The 15425-nt window shown below is 41.1% G+C and overlaps 1 protein-coding gene across 4 annotated transcripts in view; it reads left to right on the top strand.

The window, feature by feature from the left end:
* CTNNA2 (catenin alpha 2) overlaps positions 1 to 15425 on the top strand; it is a 775924-nt gene that overhangs the window by 721927 nt on the left and 38572 nt on the right. For all 4 annotated transcript variants that reach the window (XM_043544890.1, XM_037898317.2, XM_043544889.1 and 1 more), the window contains exons 14-16: positions 3778 to 3891; positions 8352 to 8533; positions 11270 to 11375. In XM_043544890.1, the coding sequence (XP_043400825.1) occupies positions 3778 to 3891; positions 8352 to 8533; positions 11270 to 11375 (402 nt within the window). The remainder of the gene's footprint in view (positions 1 to 3777; positions 3892 to 8351; positions 8534 to 11269; positions 11376 to 15425) is intronic.

Genomic DNA, 15425 nt, shown 5'->3' with positions numbered 1-15425 from the left:
CATGTGGCTTTTAGCTTATGCAGTAGAGGCTCACGTACTAAGCTCCCAGATTTGATCCTGCCCACCGACAACTAGGCTCTGTCGGCATTACAAGTGGGGGCTCGTCCGGGATTTCAACTGGGAAGTCTCTGAAGCTTGGGACACGCTTCCTCAGCTCAAGGAAGTATGTAACCCACACACCTCCTGGGTGTGGTGTTCTGTCCCATCTAGTGGCACCAAGACCACTTAGAGAGATTAGTGAGTCTGCTCTACAGCCTTAGCTAAGGGCCATGTGGTTTTTAGCTCATGCAGTAGAGGCTCATGCACTAAGCTCCAGAGGTCCCAGGTTCAATCCCGCCCACTGACAACCAGGGTCTGTCAGTGTTAAAATAGCAACAGGTTCAAGTCCTGACAGGATTTAATCAGTCTTTCATTCTTCCAAAGTTAACTAATTAAGTTCCAGACACTGTTGTGAGCCTCGGAGATTAGTTTTTAAAAACAAGATCCTGTCTGCTGTGCACAGACATTAAAGACCCCATGACACTTTTTGTAAGGCCCTGCCTAAGGCATGTACTTTAAAAGTCAAAATATGTGTTTTATAAAAGTGTGGGTTGTATCCCTGTGCCTTGTCTCCAAGCAAATTGAAGAGCTAGTTAGCATCCGGCGGTATACCTAAGAGATCAGGCTGCAGGAAAGCAATGTTGCAATAGTAAATAACAAACTAAAGAGTCAGCTGATTAGTCAGTTTTAGGCCCCAATTTTCAAAAGTGCATTCACCCTTTTGTGCATAGCTGACGTGGTGGGTGTGAAGTTGGGCACATGCCAAAGCACGCCAGCTCATTTTGAATGTGGGCCTAAGACCAGCTGATTGCTATTGTTGATCTTAATGCAGAAAAGAATCAGCTTCAGAAGAAAATGAGGACATTTCATCCTCCAGAGTTGAAAACCCTTAACAGAAAATGGGATGGATGTGTAAAGCTAGCTTGGGGCTAGATCTGAGCTGTGCATGGAGGAGGTATTTAGGTTCCATATAACTACTGTAGAATATTGTTACACAAAAATACCTCTATTAAAGTGTCCCTTCTTTTGCATGATGACGGTTTGTTGGGTTTTTTGGTGGGGCGTGGTGTTGTTTTTTCTAAGCCCACCGCCTAAACCAAATTGGATGTTTTTCCCTCTTTTGAGTACTGTGGTTTGTAAGACAACAAATATCAGATTTTAAAGCAACGGCTGTGTTTTGTTTCAGAATGCTTTCTTAGGCGTAAACCACTTAAATGCAGAGCTTTCTGAGTATGCCTTACCTCTTTCACAGACTTCCTCCTGTGCCCTAAATTGATGTCATTTGTCCACATTGTTTTGTTTGTTCTCCAAGGCTGTTCTCTCAGGGCTGGATTATCACAGCCCTTTCCTGGCTGCATAGGGTAGTTACAAGACCCCCTTACTACCCTGCCCAGATTGCAACTTTGGCTGTGGGCGGTAGAGGAGAGACTATTTGACCAGTATTGAGCAACTGGAAGTAGAGGGAGCTTAGAGGAGCAGGAATGAGGAGGAGCTCTGGCTCCGCCCTCTATTTGACAAGCACAATAGCTGGCTGAGTGCATGGTGGGTGTGAAATAAACTGATTCATGAAAAGCATTTAGAGCAAGGGGTGAGCTGATGAAGAGCTGGACTCTGAGGTACAAGTCCTTCTCTGGTTTGCTCCTAGACTGGATCTGCTACACATTGTCCCTTATTGAGGGCAGATTTTAATGTCACAGTCTAGCTGTTAGGCAGTTGAGAGATGACTGTAGCACACACAATATTAACAGAACCAGACAGTGGGATTTTATAATGATGGATAGCAGTCAACAATTTCCCCAGTAGTAGAAAAGAAAAGACAATTTATATTTTCACCTCCACTTTATCTTCTGTGTAACCTGTTACATACACTAATTGTACATGCATCCCTTCAGTGATTCTGCCAAAGTTTCATATCTATACTGTCACACTGTATTTCTTCCTTCGGAGCTCAACGTCAAACCTCATATTTAATTCACACTCTAAAAGTCAAATGAAGATGGCCCCATTTCCCTCTTCTTGTCATGTGCACATAACCGTACAGAAAGCACAATCACAATAAACCTGTGGAATTCCTTGCCAGAGGATGTTGTGAAGGCCAAGACTATAACAGGGTTCAAAAAAGAACTAGATCAGTTCATGGAGGGTAGGTCTACCAATGACTATTAGCCAGGATGGGCAGGGATGGTGTCCCTAGCCTGTTTGCCAGAAGCTGGGAATGGGGGACAGGGGGTGGATCACTTGATGATTACCTGTTGTGTTCATTCCTTCTGGAGCACCTGGCATTGGCCACTGTTGGAAGACAGGATACTGGGCTAGATGAACCTTTGGTCTGACCCAGTATGGCCATTCTTATGTTCTTAACTGACAATGATTAGCACCTCTCCTGGCAGTTGCAACAAGGCCCCCAAGTGTTGACTATATCAATGTGGACACTTTCTGCCATAGAGGCGGTCCCTCCAGGTTAAAAGATAAGTAGAGCCCTGCAAATCTGCTTTATGTGTTTCTGGATAGCAGATGGATACAGATTCAAATTTTATATCTAGAGCCCTGCAAATCTGCAGATATCAATTTTACATCAACGGATCATGTTTATGGATCACTGATCGGACATGGATACAAATTTTATATTCATGCAGGGCTCTAAAGATGAGCCATATTGATAGGGCAGTGTGGGGAAGATTTCACCGATGACACCTGTGATCTCTCTGTTTATATTGTTATTATGATTATTTATTTGGATAGAGTAGCTCCTAGCAATATTATTAACTATTCAATATATTGTTAAATATTTGTATTGTTTAAATATTAATATTAATAATGTATTGATATATTTTTATTTAGTCATTGTGTTTCCCCCCAAACTACAATACAAGAGCACCCATCCAATGCAAAACAAATTGGAAAACTACACTACTAAATAAATAGATCCATCAGTCACTAGATCAAAGGACCTAGTGACAACATAAATAGAACAAAAACTAATTGGTTTCCCCACGTGACCCCCAACAGAGCTCGCACCACCACTGCTCAGCCCTGTCCAACACCCAATTCTCTTGGGCAAGGGAGAAAAGGTGTATCTCGCAGCGTGCCCTGAAAGCTAACAATCTTTCACTCAATGGACCTGGGGAAGAAGTAAGTTACAAAGGCCTAGGACTATGCAGAGTGTTTAGTTTCCATCACCACCAAGATGGCATGTTTCAAAACTTTATACCTGCTTTAAAAATAATTGACCAGATCATCTACATTTCCTTTGAGGGGAAACCCTACATTTGGTTTGAGGACTTCTCTTTTTCTACCAGTCTGTTGGTTACCTTTTCCCAGGTACTTACTTTCTCTCTTGAAGATTAGGCAGGGTGTTCTGGCACTCTAATAGTATTAGTCTCCCTTTATAGACCAATTAGCATTATTTTAAATATTGCATTTCGGCGGTGAAGACATCCAAAAGATATGCGTTCATGAGACTGCATTCATCATGTTAACTGAGTTAAGAGAAATCACAGCAAGGCGATGATGAATGTGAAAGAAACCAGAGTTGGAACAACTTAATTCTGAGGACAATTCAATTTCAGGTCCTGACTGCCTGGGCAGACAAGTTAATTTAAAAGAAAAAAAGAAACAGTGTTTCCTGGGCAGGTAGTTGATGAAATAAGAACTAACTGTACACTGGAGTTTGTCTGTATCTTTTATGAGCCCGTCATCACTGCCTTCTCCTCTCTCTATTTCTCTCTCTTTTTCTAGACCCCTGAAGAGTTAGAGGATGATTCAGACTTTGAACAAGAAGATTATGATGTCCGCAGCCGAACGAGTGTTCAGACTGAGGATGACCAGCTTATTGCTGGGCAGAGTGCAAGGGTGAGTATAAAATCCATGTACCCCATCAACTCTGTATTCAGCTCCAAATGAAAAGGTATGCCTCTGAAAGCAAATTGGGAGATTTAAAATGTTGGGGTTCACTTCAGCAAGAAGGCTGGGAATTTTTGTTTTCAGGCATAGATATTTATTTAGGTCTTTTCACTTGCAGTACATTTGGGCCAAGTTTCTTGTATGATTTTTGTCAGGATTATGTGATGTCTTGTATCAGTTATTTGCTCAAGCTGGAACTATAGTAAAAGGCCTTGCACATTTGGAATGTACTGTAGTGGAGAGTATTCACGAAATTTAAAACAAACAAACCAACCTAAGGGCACAATGTGCAGTATCTGAAGATATCTTACATTTGTCATGTTTCTCAGTGTGCTGACTTGTCTAGGAAAGCTGTTTAAGGTGCTGAGTAGTCTCTGTAACCTAATTGTAATTGAAGACATTTGTTACTGAGTCAATGTAATTTTACCAGTGTAATTATATCATGATAAACTGGAGACATTGTGATGTGTGACCTTAGCGTAGGCACGGCGATTGCAAATGGAGCGGACAAGTGCTTCAGGGGTCAGAGATGCTGGAGAAATGAAGATGGGTGACCCTCAGGATTATTCCACCCTCTGATTAATGTTTACCTTTTGCTAAGTAGGCTCCTCAGTTCAGATAAGAAATCCAGTGAATACTGTGTTGTTAACACACCACATGAACATGTATTTGACTGGAAAGAGAGTTTAAAATCCTCCCCTTTTTTAACCTGGTACAGAAGCAGTGGAGAGACATTGTGGAGAACTGGAAAATATCTGTTTTATTTTTATTACTATTGTGCATCCCTCTATATATTTGCTTATGGTGGGTTACTTACTCTTCAGATGGATCAAAAGAGAGCTATTAGGGGAACCAAACTGGAAACACAATAGCCCAGATGGGGAGCATCCCAACAAACACCAAATCACCATAGCCAGGTTAGCGACAGCAACTTCTCGGTCCCAACCCTGCTTAGCTGATTGCCAAGGCTGAGAATCTGGAGAGCAAAAGATGTTGAAAGGAAGGGGGAAGCTCTCAGCTGCTGCAGGCTGACACAGACTGAAGGAGGAGCAGGGTCTGCAGCAAGCAGGCTGTAACTTGGTCCCCAGGAGAACAGAGGCATTGAGGTTATGTCATGTCTACCTTGAGGGGAACGCCAAATGTAGGTAAAATAGTGGGCACGCACAGCTCTCTGTTTTATATCCATGTCTGAGTGCTGTGAACCTTTTGGCAAATAAATCTTACTTTTTTTAAAAAAAAAAAGTTGTTTCTGTGTCACTGTGTGCTCTTGCTGCCCACCGGGTGCTGGAGAAAAACATTTGCAGGTGCCAAACCTGTTAGGCCTGCTAGGTATTGTGGTTGGTAACCAGGAAGATTGGATCCCAGAGACCCTGTCAGAGAGTGGTCAGATCACAGGGTCCCCTCCAAAGAGAGGTAGAGGAACAGGCCGGTCACTAGAAAGGGGAGCACTTATGGGACTGGCAAAGGGTCTCAGAAGAGGCAGCCTGCCCAGGGACCATGGCAGTTATATCTGAGAGGTTTTTGTGGTTTAAAGAGTGTTACATAATGTTTAATGCATGCAGAAAGACTGAGTGCTGAAATAAACTCAAGTGTGAAAAGTTTCCTGGTGCTCTTTAGTGGATTCAGATTCTGTCCTTATTTCTTTCATAGCTAAACCTGGGGCAATGGGATCATGCTGCTCTTTCAGTAATTAAAAAAAAATAGATTTAGATGAAGAGAAATAGGGACAGTCATAGCATCCTTATTAAGGGCCTAATCCAGCTAGCAATTGAGTAATCTCAAATCCTATTATAGTTATTACTGTGGTTGTCAATTGTGGTAGATGCTGGACAAAAATATAACGGACAGTGACTGCCCCAAAGGGCTTACAGTCTAAGTATAAGACAAGAACCGATGGGTGGATACAACAGCATCAGAAGGAAGACAAGGTGAAAATGAGATGATTATGATCAGTGTGATGAGCATAAGCCGCAAAAGCCACTGTGTTGAGTGACCCCTTGAGCTGAAGCTAGTCAGCCAGGAGCTCCGGAGGCTCCCGAGATGTAGGGGGGCCACTGGCACCCCAATGGTGGCCCTGTCGCTCTTCCTCTTCCTGAGGTCCTGCCCCCGCTCTGCTTCTTCCCCCAAGGCCCCGCTCGCCGCTCACTCCTGTCTGCCCGCACCCCCCCCCCCCATCACTCACCCTTGAGGCAGGACAAAAGTGATGGGGCAATGGCCCCTTGGACTCTCCTGTTCCAGCACCCCTGTACTCAGCCTCCTGGGGGTTCGTGCCACATAGGACTTTTTTGTTGGAGAAAGGATTTTAGTTAGAGGCTATAATAGATTTGTATAATATGCCTACTCCATAAAAGCTATTAGCATTTCAGTGGAAAGGCTTGGTGTCTGTCTTTGAAGGGAGATAAAACTTGAATATACAATCTGCATTTGCTGCTGGGTATGGCTCCTTAGAAAGGCATCAGCAACCGAAACAGAGTCATTAAGACATACTGAACCAGCACTGAGAAGCTCAGGTTAGACTGTCCACGAAGACAGGAACCAAACACAAGTAATACAGATCGGTCTTCTTAGCTTCCTGATAATACAGATCTTTATTTTCACATCCGATTAGTTACAATGAATTCATCAGTTCTAGAGTGTTTAGAGGGGGCTGGAGGGGGAGAAAGAGAGAGAGTTTCACTTACACTGCATTTCTCTGTGGAAAGACTAATGTGTTAACATTTGAAACCGCTGAGTTACATTGATAAGGCCTAATTAAAACTCATGTGTTGAATTTTAATTTGATTAACTTGCAAATTTCTCATTTTCTGATCTACTGTTTATAGATAACCTTTTTTAATTCCAGTTTTGGAAAAGGTCAATTGTGAATTTTTAAAAGCCAAGAGCATTGTAAGAATATGTAGAGAAAGACTTCATCTGATTGAAAGTGACATAAACAAGAAAAAATTTAATGACACTTAAATGTGTCACACCCCATTAAATGCATAATGCAGTCTTCAGAACCCTGAAGCCAAATAGTATCTCATCTTGAGAATCATTGTTGGAAGTGTCCATTTCATCTTCAAAAGTAACTTCCATAATTTTGCCATTTTTTGGTAATTTTCCTTTTCCTTTGTTGATAGTCAAGGCAAATTAGAATCAACCTATTTAGTGCCATTTTGCATATCATCCAAGAATTAATTAAACCACTAAATGTTATTGAAAGGTACGTTCATTCCGTTCATTTTAAACATACTCCCTTGCATGCCATGGCTTATTTCAACCTCAAGTTGAGTAGAAAGCCAGGGTGTTTCTGACTGACAGTGAGATATGGAGAGGTGGAGGTGTTTGAAGCTTAGTCAAACTACGGGGCTGCCTGTTAGTGTGTATTTCCTTCATTTTTGATCTGTCTAAAGTTTCAGATATAATAAAAAAATCCTGTCTTTTAGTTTAATTGTAGTGGCTTCGGCCCACCCTCTTCAGTCTGCAATGTCATAGATGTACGGTCTTTAAACTTGCAAAGATTTAATAAGGACTTTAAAAATCCCTTGTTTTACAGGAATATGTTGCAGTTACTCTTGAAATAGCTGATGTAGTGAAAACAAAATTTGGACCCTGTTATTAAATGCATAGACTTTAATTTGAAAATGTTTAATAGTGTGAATGCTCTGAGAGTGAAATCAGTACTAAGACCATCTTTAATAGGCAACCCCTGTTTTAAGAGACCATTCTGAAGCACACCTGTGAGGTTTCCAGTTCAATTTTGCTTGTCATGTGGTTATGCTATAACTTATACTAAACAATCTGGTCCACTTAAAGCAACTGGACTCATTTATGGCAGATTTCACTGTAGCCGGGGCCACATCCTGTGCTAGTATAAATCAGTGTAACCCTACTGAAGTGAGTAGAGCTATGTTGATTTACACCAGGTAAGCATCTGGCACTATAAGCTTTGATTGATTTCTGCTATTCTGTGTGGAGTCCCTGGGAGTCTCTTTGTTCGGTGTGAAATTATCCTTTCTGAAGAAACTATCTGCACCATTTCACTTTAAGAAAAGGAGTACTAGTGGCACCTTAGATAGACTAACCAATTTATTTGAGCATAAGCTTTCGTGAGCTACAGCTCACTTGCTCACGAAAGCTTATGCTCAAATAAATTGGTTAGTCTCTAAGGTGCCACTAGTACTCCTTTTCTTTTTGCGAATACAGACTAACATGGCTGCTACTCTGAAACATTTCACTTTACAGCTTTCAGAATTAAAATCCTATCCTAAAAAGTGCTGAGTTCAGCTGTGATGGATTTAGCACCCTCAGCTCCCTCTGAAGACACTGGAAGTTGTGTGCGCTCAGCACCTTGCCAGTTTAGACCCTTAGAAACTAAAATGATTTCTAGCTTCCTTTTTTCATGGGCAACTACTCTACGTTTTATCCAGGCTATCATGGCTCAACTGCCCCAGGAGGAGAAGGCTAAGATTGCGGAGCAAGTAGAGATATTCCACCAAGAAAAGAGCAAATTGGATGCTGAGGTGGCCAAGTGGGATGACAGTGGTAATGACATCATTGTGTTGGCAAAGCAGATGTGCATGATTATGATGGAAATGACAGACTTTACTAGGTAAGCACAAAAGCGTTTGGACTGAGAGCTTCCTCTGAAACCCTGCATCATTTCTTTATGATGGTGTTTAAGGAACATTGAGTGTATTTACTATGTTTAAGTAATGGGTCTGTAGCAATTCTAATATTGCTGGTTCTATAATCACTGCCCTGTGTATTTGCCTTTTAACACAAAGGAGATCTTCAATATTGTTTAAACACTGTTCAGCATTAAGACACCAATTCACCAAAGCACTTAAGCACAAGAGCAATTCCATCCCGATTCAGCAAAGCACCTAACCACTTGCGTAACTTTAATCACATGAGTAGCCCCAGTGAAATCAGTCACAGAGGTGCTTTACTTCCTACAGCGGGCCAGAACATCAAACACACACATTTATATTTGAAAAAAGAAAAGGAGGACTTGTGGCACCTTAGAGACTAACCAATTTATTTGAGCATAAGCTTTCGTGAGCAGTTTCCACAGTATGCATCCGATGAAGTGAGCTGTAGCTCACGAAAGCTTATGCTCAAATAAATTGGTTAGTCTCTAAGATGCCACAAGTCCTCCTTTTCTTTTTGCGAATACAGACTAACATGGCTGTTACTCTGAAACCTATTTATATTTGAGACTCCTTAGTGACTTGTTGGCTGGGGGGACATAAAGCCAGCTTAAAGCACAAAGGTTACTGACATGCCCAAATAGTTCTTTCACTTGGTTATTTTGGACAGTTCACCATTTAAGATGTATGGTTTTGTTAGTTATTTGTGCATCTTTAATTTTAGCAGAAGTGGTGCAGCAAGGATAATGTGTGACCTGATAGGCCCTCAAATGACCTTTTGTCTAACACGAGTCAAAATGCATAAGGCTTGCTGAACTTTCAACATTTCATCGCAATGAATGTCAATCAAAAATAATGGCAAAAAATCCACTGAACTCATTCTCATGACTGAATTTCTTTAAAAAAGCAGCCCTTGATTTCATCCAGAAGTAACTTTCATCAGAACTTGTCAATAACAGTGACTTTTTTCCTTGCTTTAATATTTTTTCTAATTACAGTGCATCAAAAGGCTATTAATTAATGTTATCATTTAAACAAAACCATTTTTGTTTATATCCAGTCACATTGTTAATCAGACTAGAGGGACCATTTTACAAGAGATTAAACGCACCCTCCTAAAGTTAGAGTTATCTATGCAGTGCTACAATCCCTGCTGTCTTGGGGAGTGAATGACCAAAAAGTCCTCTCCAAAGCTCATGTTTTGGATATGTTTTGCCACACTTCTGCAAGGCAAAAAACAAACAACCAAGCAAACAAAAATCCCAAACCCACTGAGGCCTTATTCTTCCTTTCTGCACTCTATAGGGAAAAAATCATTTCCTTAGGCAGAAGAATCATGCAGGGATCTTTCTCTAGAGAGCTGAGTTTCTCTTCCCCCTACAATATGTCTAGCCCCCTGCCCATCTTTCATGGGAAAGGAGTGTAAAATCCCTCTATACCCTTCATGACAGGGACATAAAAAAATCTCTTTTTGGTCTGGATCTCTCACCTCTCTTTTCTGAAGCAGAATGAAAAGTTCCTCATGCCTCACTATCAGTTCTGGGAAGGGAGAGGTGATGATCTAATAACTTCTCAGGGGACCAGGATACAAAGGTTTCTCTACCACATGCTGCATAAGTTTTAATACCTTAATCGTCAAACTGAAAGTTTGGTAATTGGATGTTTCTAACATCAAAAGATGAGAAATAATGTGAAAATGAGACTAAAATCACTGTCATATTTGGAGTAAATTAAAAAAAAGTCAAAGTGGACTGAAGTGCATCTGTTTACACCAGATTCAATAAAGTCTCCTTTAACATCTTCCACTAAAAAACAAACAAACAAAACCCCTTTGCATCTCCTTTGCCTACAGTGACTTCAGTGGTGTTAAAATGGAATAACTCCCAAATGTCTGGAGTGTGTTACAGCCAGATGTGCTGATCTCTTGATATAATTGACAGCAAAGCATAGGCAGTCACTGTTAAGGTGACTGGGACTTAAGACTAGCGTACAATTCCTGGTTCTGCCTCTGGTCTGCTGGGTGACCTAGGGCAAGCCACTTCCCCTCCTGCACCTCAGTTTCCCCATGTGTAAAATGGGAATACGGACCTCCTTTTTAAAGCACTTTGGGATGTGCGGGTGAAAATCACTATAAAAGAATTAGGTGGTATCATTATTTGTACGAACTTGTGTCTTTTACATTATCTCACAAATATCAAGAGAGACAGATTAGTAGTAAAGTTTCTTTTAAAAAATCAAGCAGGATTTAAGCGCAACTGAATTATGCCTCAGGTAGTTTAGCAGCTTTATGACAGAAATCTAAGAGAAGAGATTTCCTAATGTGACATTTCTGCACTAGACTTGTCAGACTTGGTGTTAAGCGCTGGTCTGGGAATAACAGAATTTTTAAAAAGTTTTGTATTCCTGCAGGGACATTTTCCTAATGAGCACTTAAAAATGCGCACACTATTAAACATAGTTCATGGGCTTGAAGGCACCATCAAATTAACCTGCTAGCGAGGCATTTTGTATGTGAAAGGAAATATAGCAGACCCGTTTCTTAATCAAGCTAACGTATAATTAGTAGTTAAGTCCAAGGTGAAGTTGCAGTAAATTAGGAAGGCATTCATAAAATAAATAATCATATACTGAGTTAGGACACTGCAGCTGTGTCACGATTTAATTAGATTGTAGTATAACCATATTGTTCTTTCCAGAGGTAAAGGGCCATTGAAGAATACATCTGATGTCATTAATGCTGCCAAGAAGATTGCAGAAGCAGGCTCTAGAATGGACAAATTGGCACGAGCTGTAGCTGATCAGGTAATGTCCCAAACAAATAAATATATAATATGAATCAGTCAATCAATAGCAGTTTGAATGGACAGTACAAATTAGCTGTGTGGTTTAAGGACCCTCTAGAGAATGTCTCTACTAGTGCTGTGATCTAGTGGCTGAAAACAGGCTGTTTGTACAGCACCAGTCAGTTTGGAAAGATCATTGTCAGTTGAATGAAGCTGATACTGAAGCCCTTTAATTCACTGGTTCAGAAATCAAACCAACTAAGTAATAATAGCATCAGCTAACGTAGATAAAAACACCAAGGTGACCCGAGCTACTCCAGCCTCCTCATTGTTGCCCTTACTTAAAAGGGGATTACGCACACCCTTCTGTACCTTTCATGCTATGGGAAATCTGTAAACTAGTCTAAGAACCCCAGAAAAGCCCAGAAGGTACAACAATCTTCATCTGCAACAAAGGAATCTTGGCTACAAATGATGATTGCGGTAGAATGTTGATGGCGAAAAGCAATAAAAAGGTCACACACTTTGGTGCTTCTGTAGCCCAAGCTCATTGCAAATGCCAGGGCTCCTTGCATTTCTCTGTCCCCACCCCCCACCCCGCCCAAAGCTCCCTGTGCACTACCCTCCCATCCCCCTCCAATTCAGGGCTTCCATATAGCCCCACCCCACCCCTTCCTCCTGCCAGTGATTCTGTGTGCCCCTGTTCCCCTTTTTGTCACATTCCAGGAGCTCAGTGTTCCCTCCTGGTCTCTATCCCTCATACCATTGTCCCCAGTTCTCTCTCAATGCCAGGGAATCAATGTTCCCCCTCACTCACTCCTTCCTCACTATAGCCCCCCTCACCCACCATGGCAGTGGCTCCATGTGCTTCCCCATCCCCCCATATTTCAGGGTTTCTGTGTGTCCCCTATCTCCAACCCCATACCATTGTCCCTTATTTTCCAGCCATGCCATGGCACTTTGTGTGCCCCCATTGCTCATGGCCCCCATTCATGTCATACTGGGACCTCCATTTTAGGGGCTTTGTATGTGCCCCCTTTTCCACACCATTCTCTTTACTTTTCTGTCTGTCTGAGAGATAAGTCATTCAGGATGTCAACTTTTTAAACTGTATTGGGCGGATGGGCAAAGCTGAGATAGGAAGTATTGTTATATTGGCTGCCAGAACCAGTTCTTTCCTTTATTGACCATTACAGAGGTGGTCGACACTCCTGTGCCTGCTAACCAGATGCAGAGGCCTTTGTGAGTTGCCCATTAGCCTTTCCAGTTTTCCAAATTTCACCAAAACCAATGAGGTTCTGTCCACGGATACCTAGACAATTCCCTGAAAAATTGGAATGGATGAGATGTGGCATTCAAAAATGATTTCATTACAGACAGACAGAAAGACAGAGAAATGCCCCCAAGGGAAGAAGGACCTGGATCATCCACTCACATGGAAAACCCATAGGAGGGGTTGTAGGTGAGGAGGATATCCTCGCAGATACCCTCCCTTATCATCCCCCTCCAAACCTACAGCTGTGACCGCTGACCATCCTTCTCTTCCCCTTAAAATGGGAGAAAGTCTGCTGGTCACAGGGATTCTAACATGAGCATGGGAATGGCATTAGGTTCATCCTGCAAGATACTCTGGGCCAGAGCTGTACACAGAGCTGCAGCTTTTTCCTATAATCCCCAAAGGTTTGGAGATGTGAACTGTTCCACCCAGGAGGCCCATTTCCCCCTCTGGAGCCCACTCCTGTTGGATACATCCTAGGAGCGAGAAATCTGTCCCTGTGTTAATGTAATTCCCACTGTCAAGAGAGCTGTAAAATGCTCGTTAATGATCTTGAAGTTTTCATTCTGGTGTTTTTGAGGTGGGAGAGTTTAAAGAAATAAATGTCAGGTACATAACACACGTAGCTTGTATAGAGAATATTGGCTTGAGTCATGTCTTTAATCTACATCCCTTCAGAAAGATGTAAAATACAAACTTTAAAGTTTTTTTTTTAAATCAATATGAGAGTTAAATGTCTCTTTTAATCCCTTGGCCGTGGTGATATTTTACAGAACTTTTGAGACATACATGGAGTATAAACTTTTTATTGACTGTGGCATTTTTAATTACTGTTCCAATGAGAGAGATCTTACATCTTAATTTGATTCAAGGTACTTGCATGTAAAGCCTTGTCAGCTCTCGAGAGATATTATTTTAAAGTTCATTTATTTCAGCTCATAGGCCTCAAGAGCAGGATAAATATTACTGTATTAAATTGTCACAAGTAGGAAAAAAAGGTCTCTTAGGAATTCACTTTTGAAAGATATTGCAACTATGCGAGAGGAAGACGTTATGGCATTATCATAAGTACAGAACAGATTAAATGGCCTATTGGCCTAACGTCTCCAAAGAACTCCCAGCTCTTTTTTCAGATTGGTAGCAGTGTTAGTATGTATCAGCAAAAAAAAAATAATGAGTACTCCCGGTACCTTAGAGACTAACACATTTATCTGAGCATAAGCTTTCGTGGGCTAAAACCCACTTCATTGGATGCATGCAGTGGAAAATACAGTAGGAAGATATATACACAAAGAACATGAAAAAATGGGTGTTGCCATACACACTGTAACGAGAGTGATCAATTATCAGCAGGAGAAAAAAACCTTTTGTAGTGATAATCAGGATGGCCCATTTCCAACAGTTGACAAGAAGGTGAGAGTAACTCTGTGTGTGTGTGTCTGTGTGTGTGTGTGTGTGGAGGGGGGAATAAGCATGGGGAAATAGTTTTACTTTGTGTAATGACCCATCCACTCCCAGTCTTTATGGAGCCCATTGTTTCATGTTCTCTGTGTGTATATATATATATATACCTTTGTACTGTATTTTCCACTGCATGCATCCAGTGAAGTGGGTTTTAGCCCACGAAAGCTTATGCTCAAATAAATTTGTTAGTCTCTATGGTGCCACAAGTACTCCTCGTTCTTTCAGCTCTTTTTTGTTTGTTAGACTTAAAGACAGAGGAGCAAACTAAGTGATTGCTTTCAGAGTTAGGGGCCACAGTGTGTGTATGTAACCAGTGCTGTTGTTTTACATCCAAGTGCACTGTAAACATTTTTCCCTTGTGCCTTATTTGTCATTGCTATTATAACCATTTAGACAGAAGTTGTGGGGCCACTGGGCTGTGAGTGTTTAATCTGATCATGCTTAGTTAAGGTGTCATGTGGTGGTTTTACTCTCCAAAATGGAAAATTGAATGTAGCATTTTAATGACCTAAAGAAGCTAGTTCAAAAGTCTCTGAATCTTTGATCTCCATAGTCAAACAATATTGTAAGGCGGACTTTGTTGTGTAGCTCTGACAAGTGTTTATTGGAGACGTGCTCTTCGGAAGGGGACCTTTTAACTCTGGTTCATTTGTGTGAATTATACAGGCCTGTGCTCAGGAGGCAAGTCTAGGAATATTAACTACGGGTGCTGTTTATTGTGCTGTTGATTATTGTTGGGGATGCTGCAGTTCCTTGCAAAAGTGTATTTCAATGGACTGTAAATGAGTTGTACTTGGGCCCTGTCTGGTTATATTGATTATGAAACCTTCACAAATTCTACTTAATTTGACCTAGTGTAATTTTTCTCTGCACACTTTTGTCATGAGGAATATGTCAAAATGGTACAATACTTTAGATGGCCTACCAGTAGTAGTGAGAAGTATTGCTTAGACAGGCAAGGAGGCCAAATTATTTCATTTCCTTCTTATTAAGGGCTGCAAGCCTGAAAGTATCTTCTATAATGTCATGTATATTACTATAAATAATTTCCTTCCAGTATAGATGGACTAGTATATTATGCATCAGTAGACTCCTATGTTTATTACAAACTGAATGATGCCCTAAGAAAAACATCTACAGAGATTAGTTTGTTTTCTTTAAGTTCATCAGGTAAGTGACAAAAAGAGATTATTTTTGTAAAGCACCCAGGCTATCTTCACATTTTAATTTATGAGTCTCAAGCTATAGAAGAGGTACAGAATAGCTTTCAGCTCTCATCAAATTCCTCACTAAAGGGTTAAGTGAAATGGATGAATCTAACATGGTGTC

This window comes from Chelonia mydas, chromosome 4 (assembly GCF_015237465.2).
Source record: "Chelonia mydas isolate rCheMyd1 chromosome 4, rCheMyd1.pri.v2, whole genome shotgun sequence".
NCBI classification, from domain to species: Eukaryota; Metazoa; Chordata; order Testudines; family Cheloniidae; genus Chelonia; species Chelonia mydas.
This window is presented reverse-complemented; position numbering and strand designations above follow the sequence as displayed.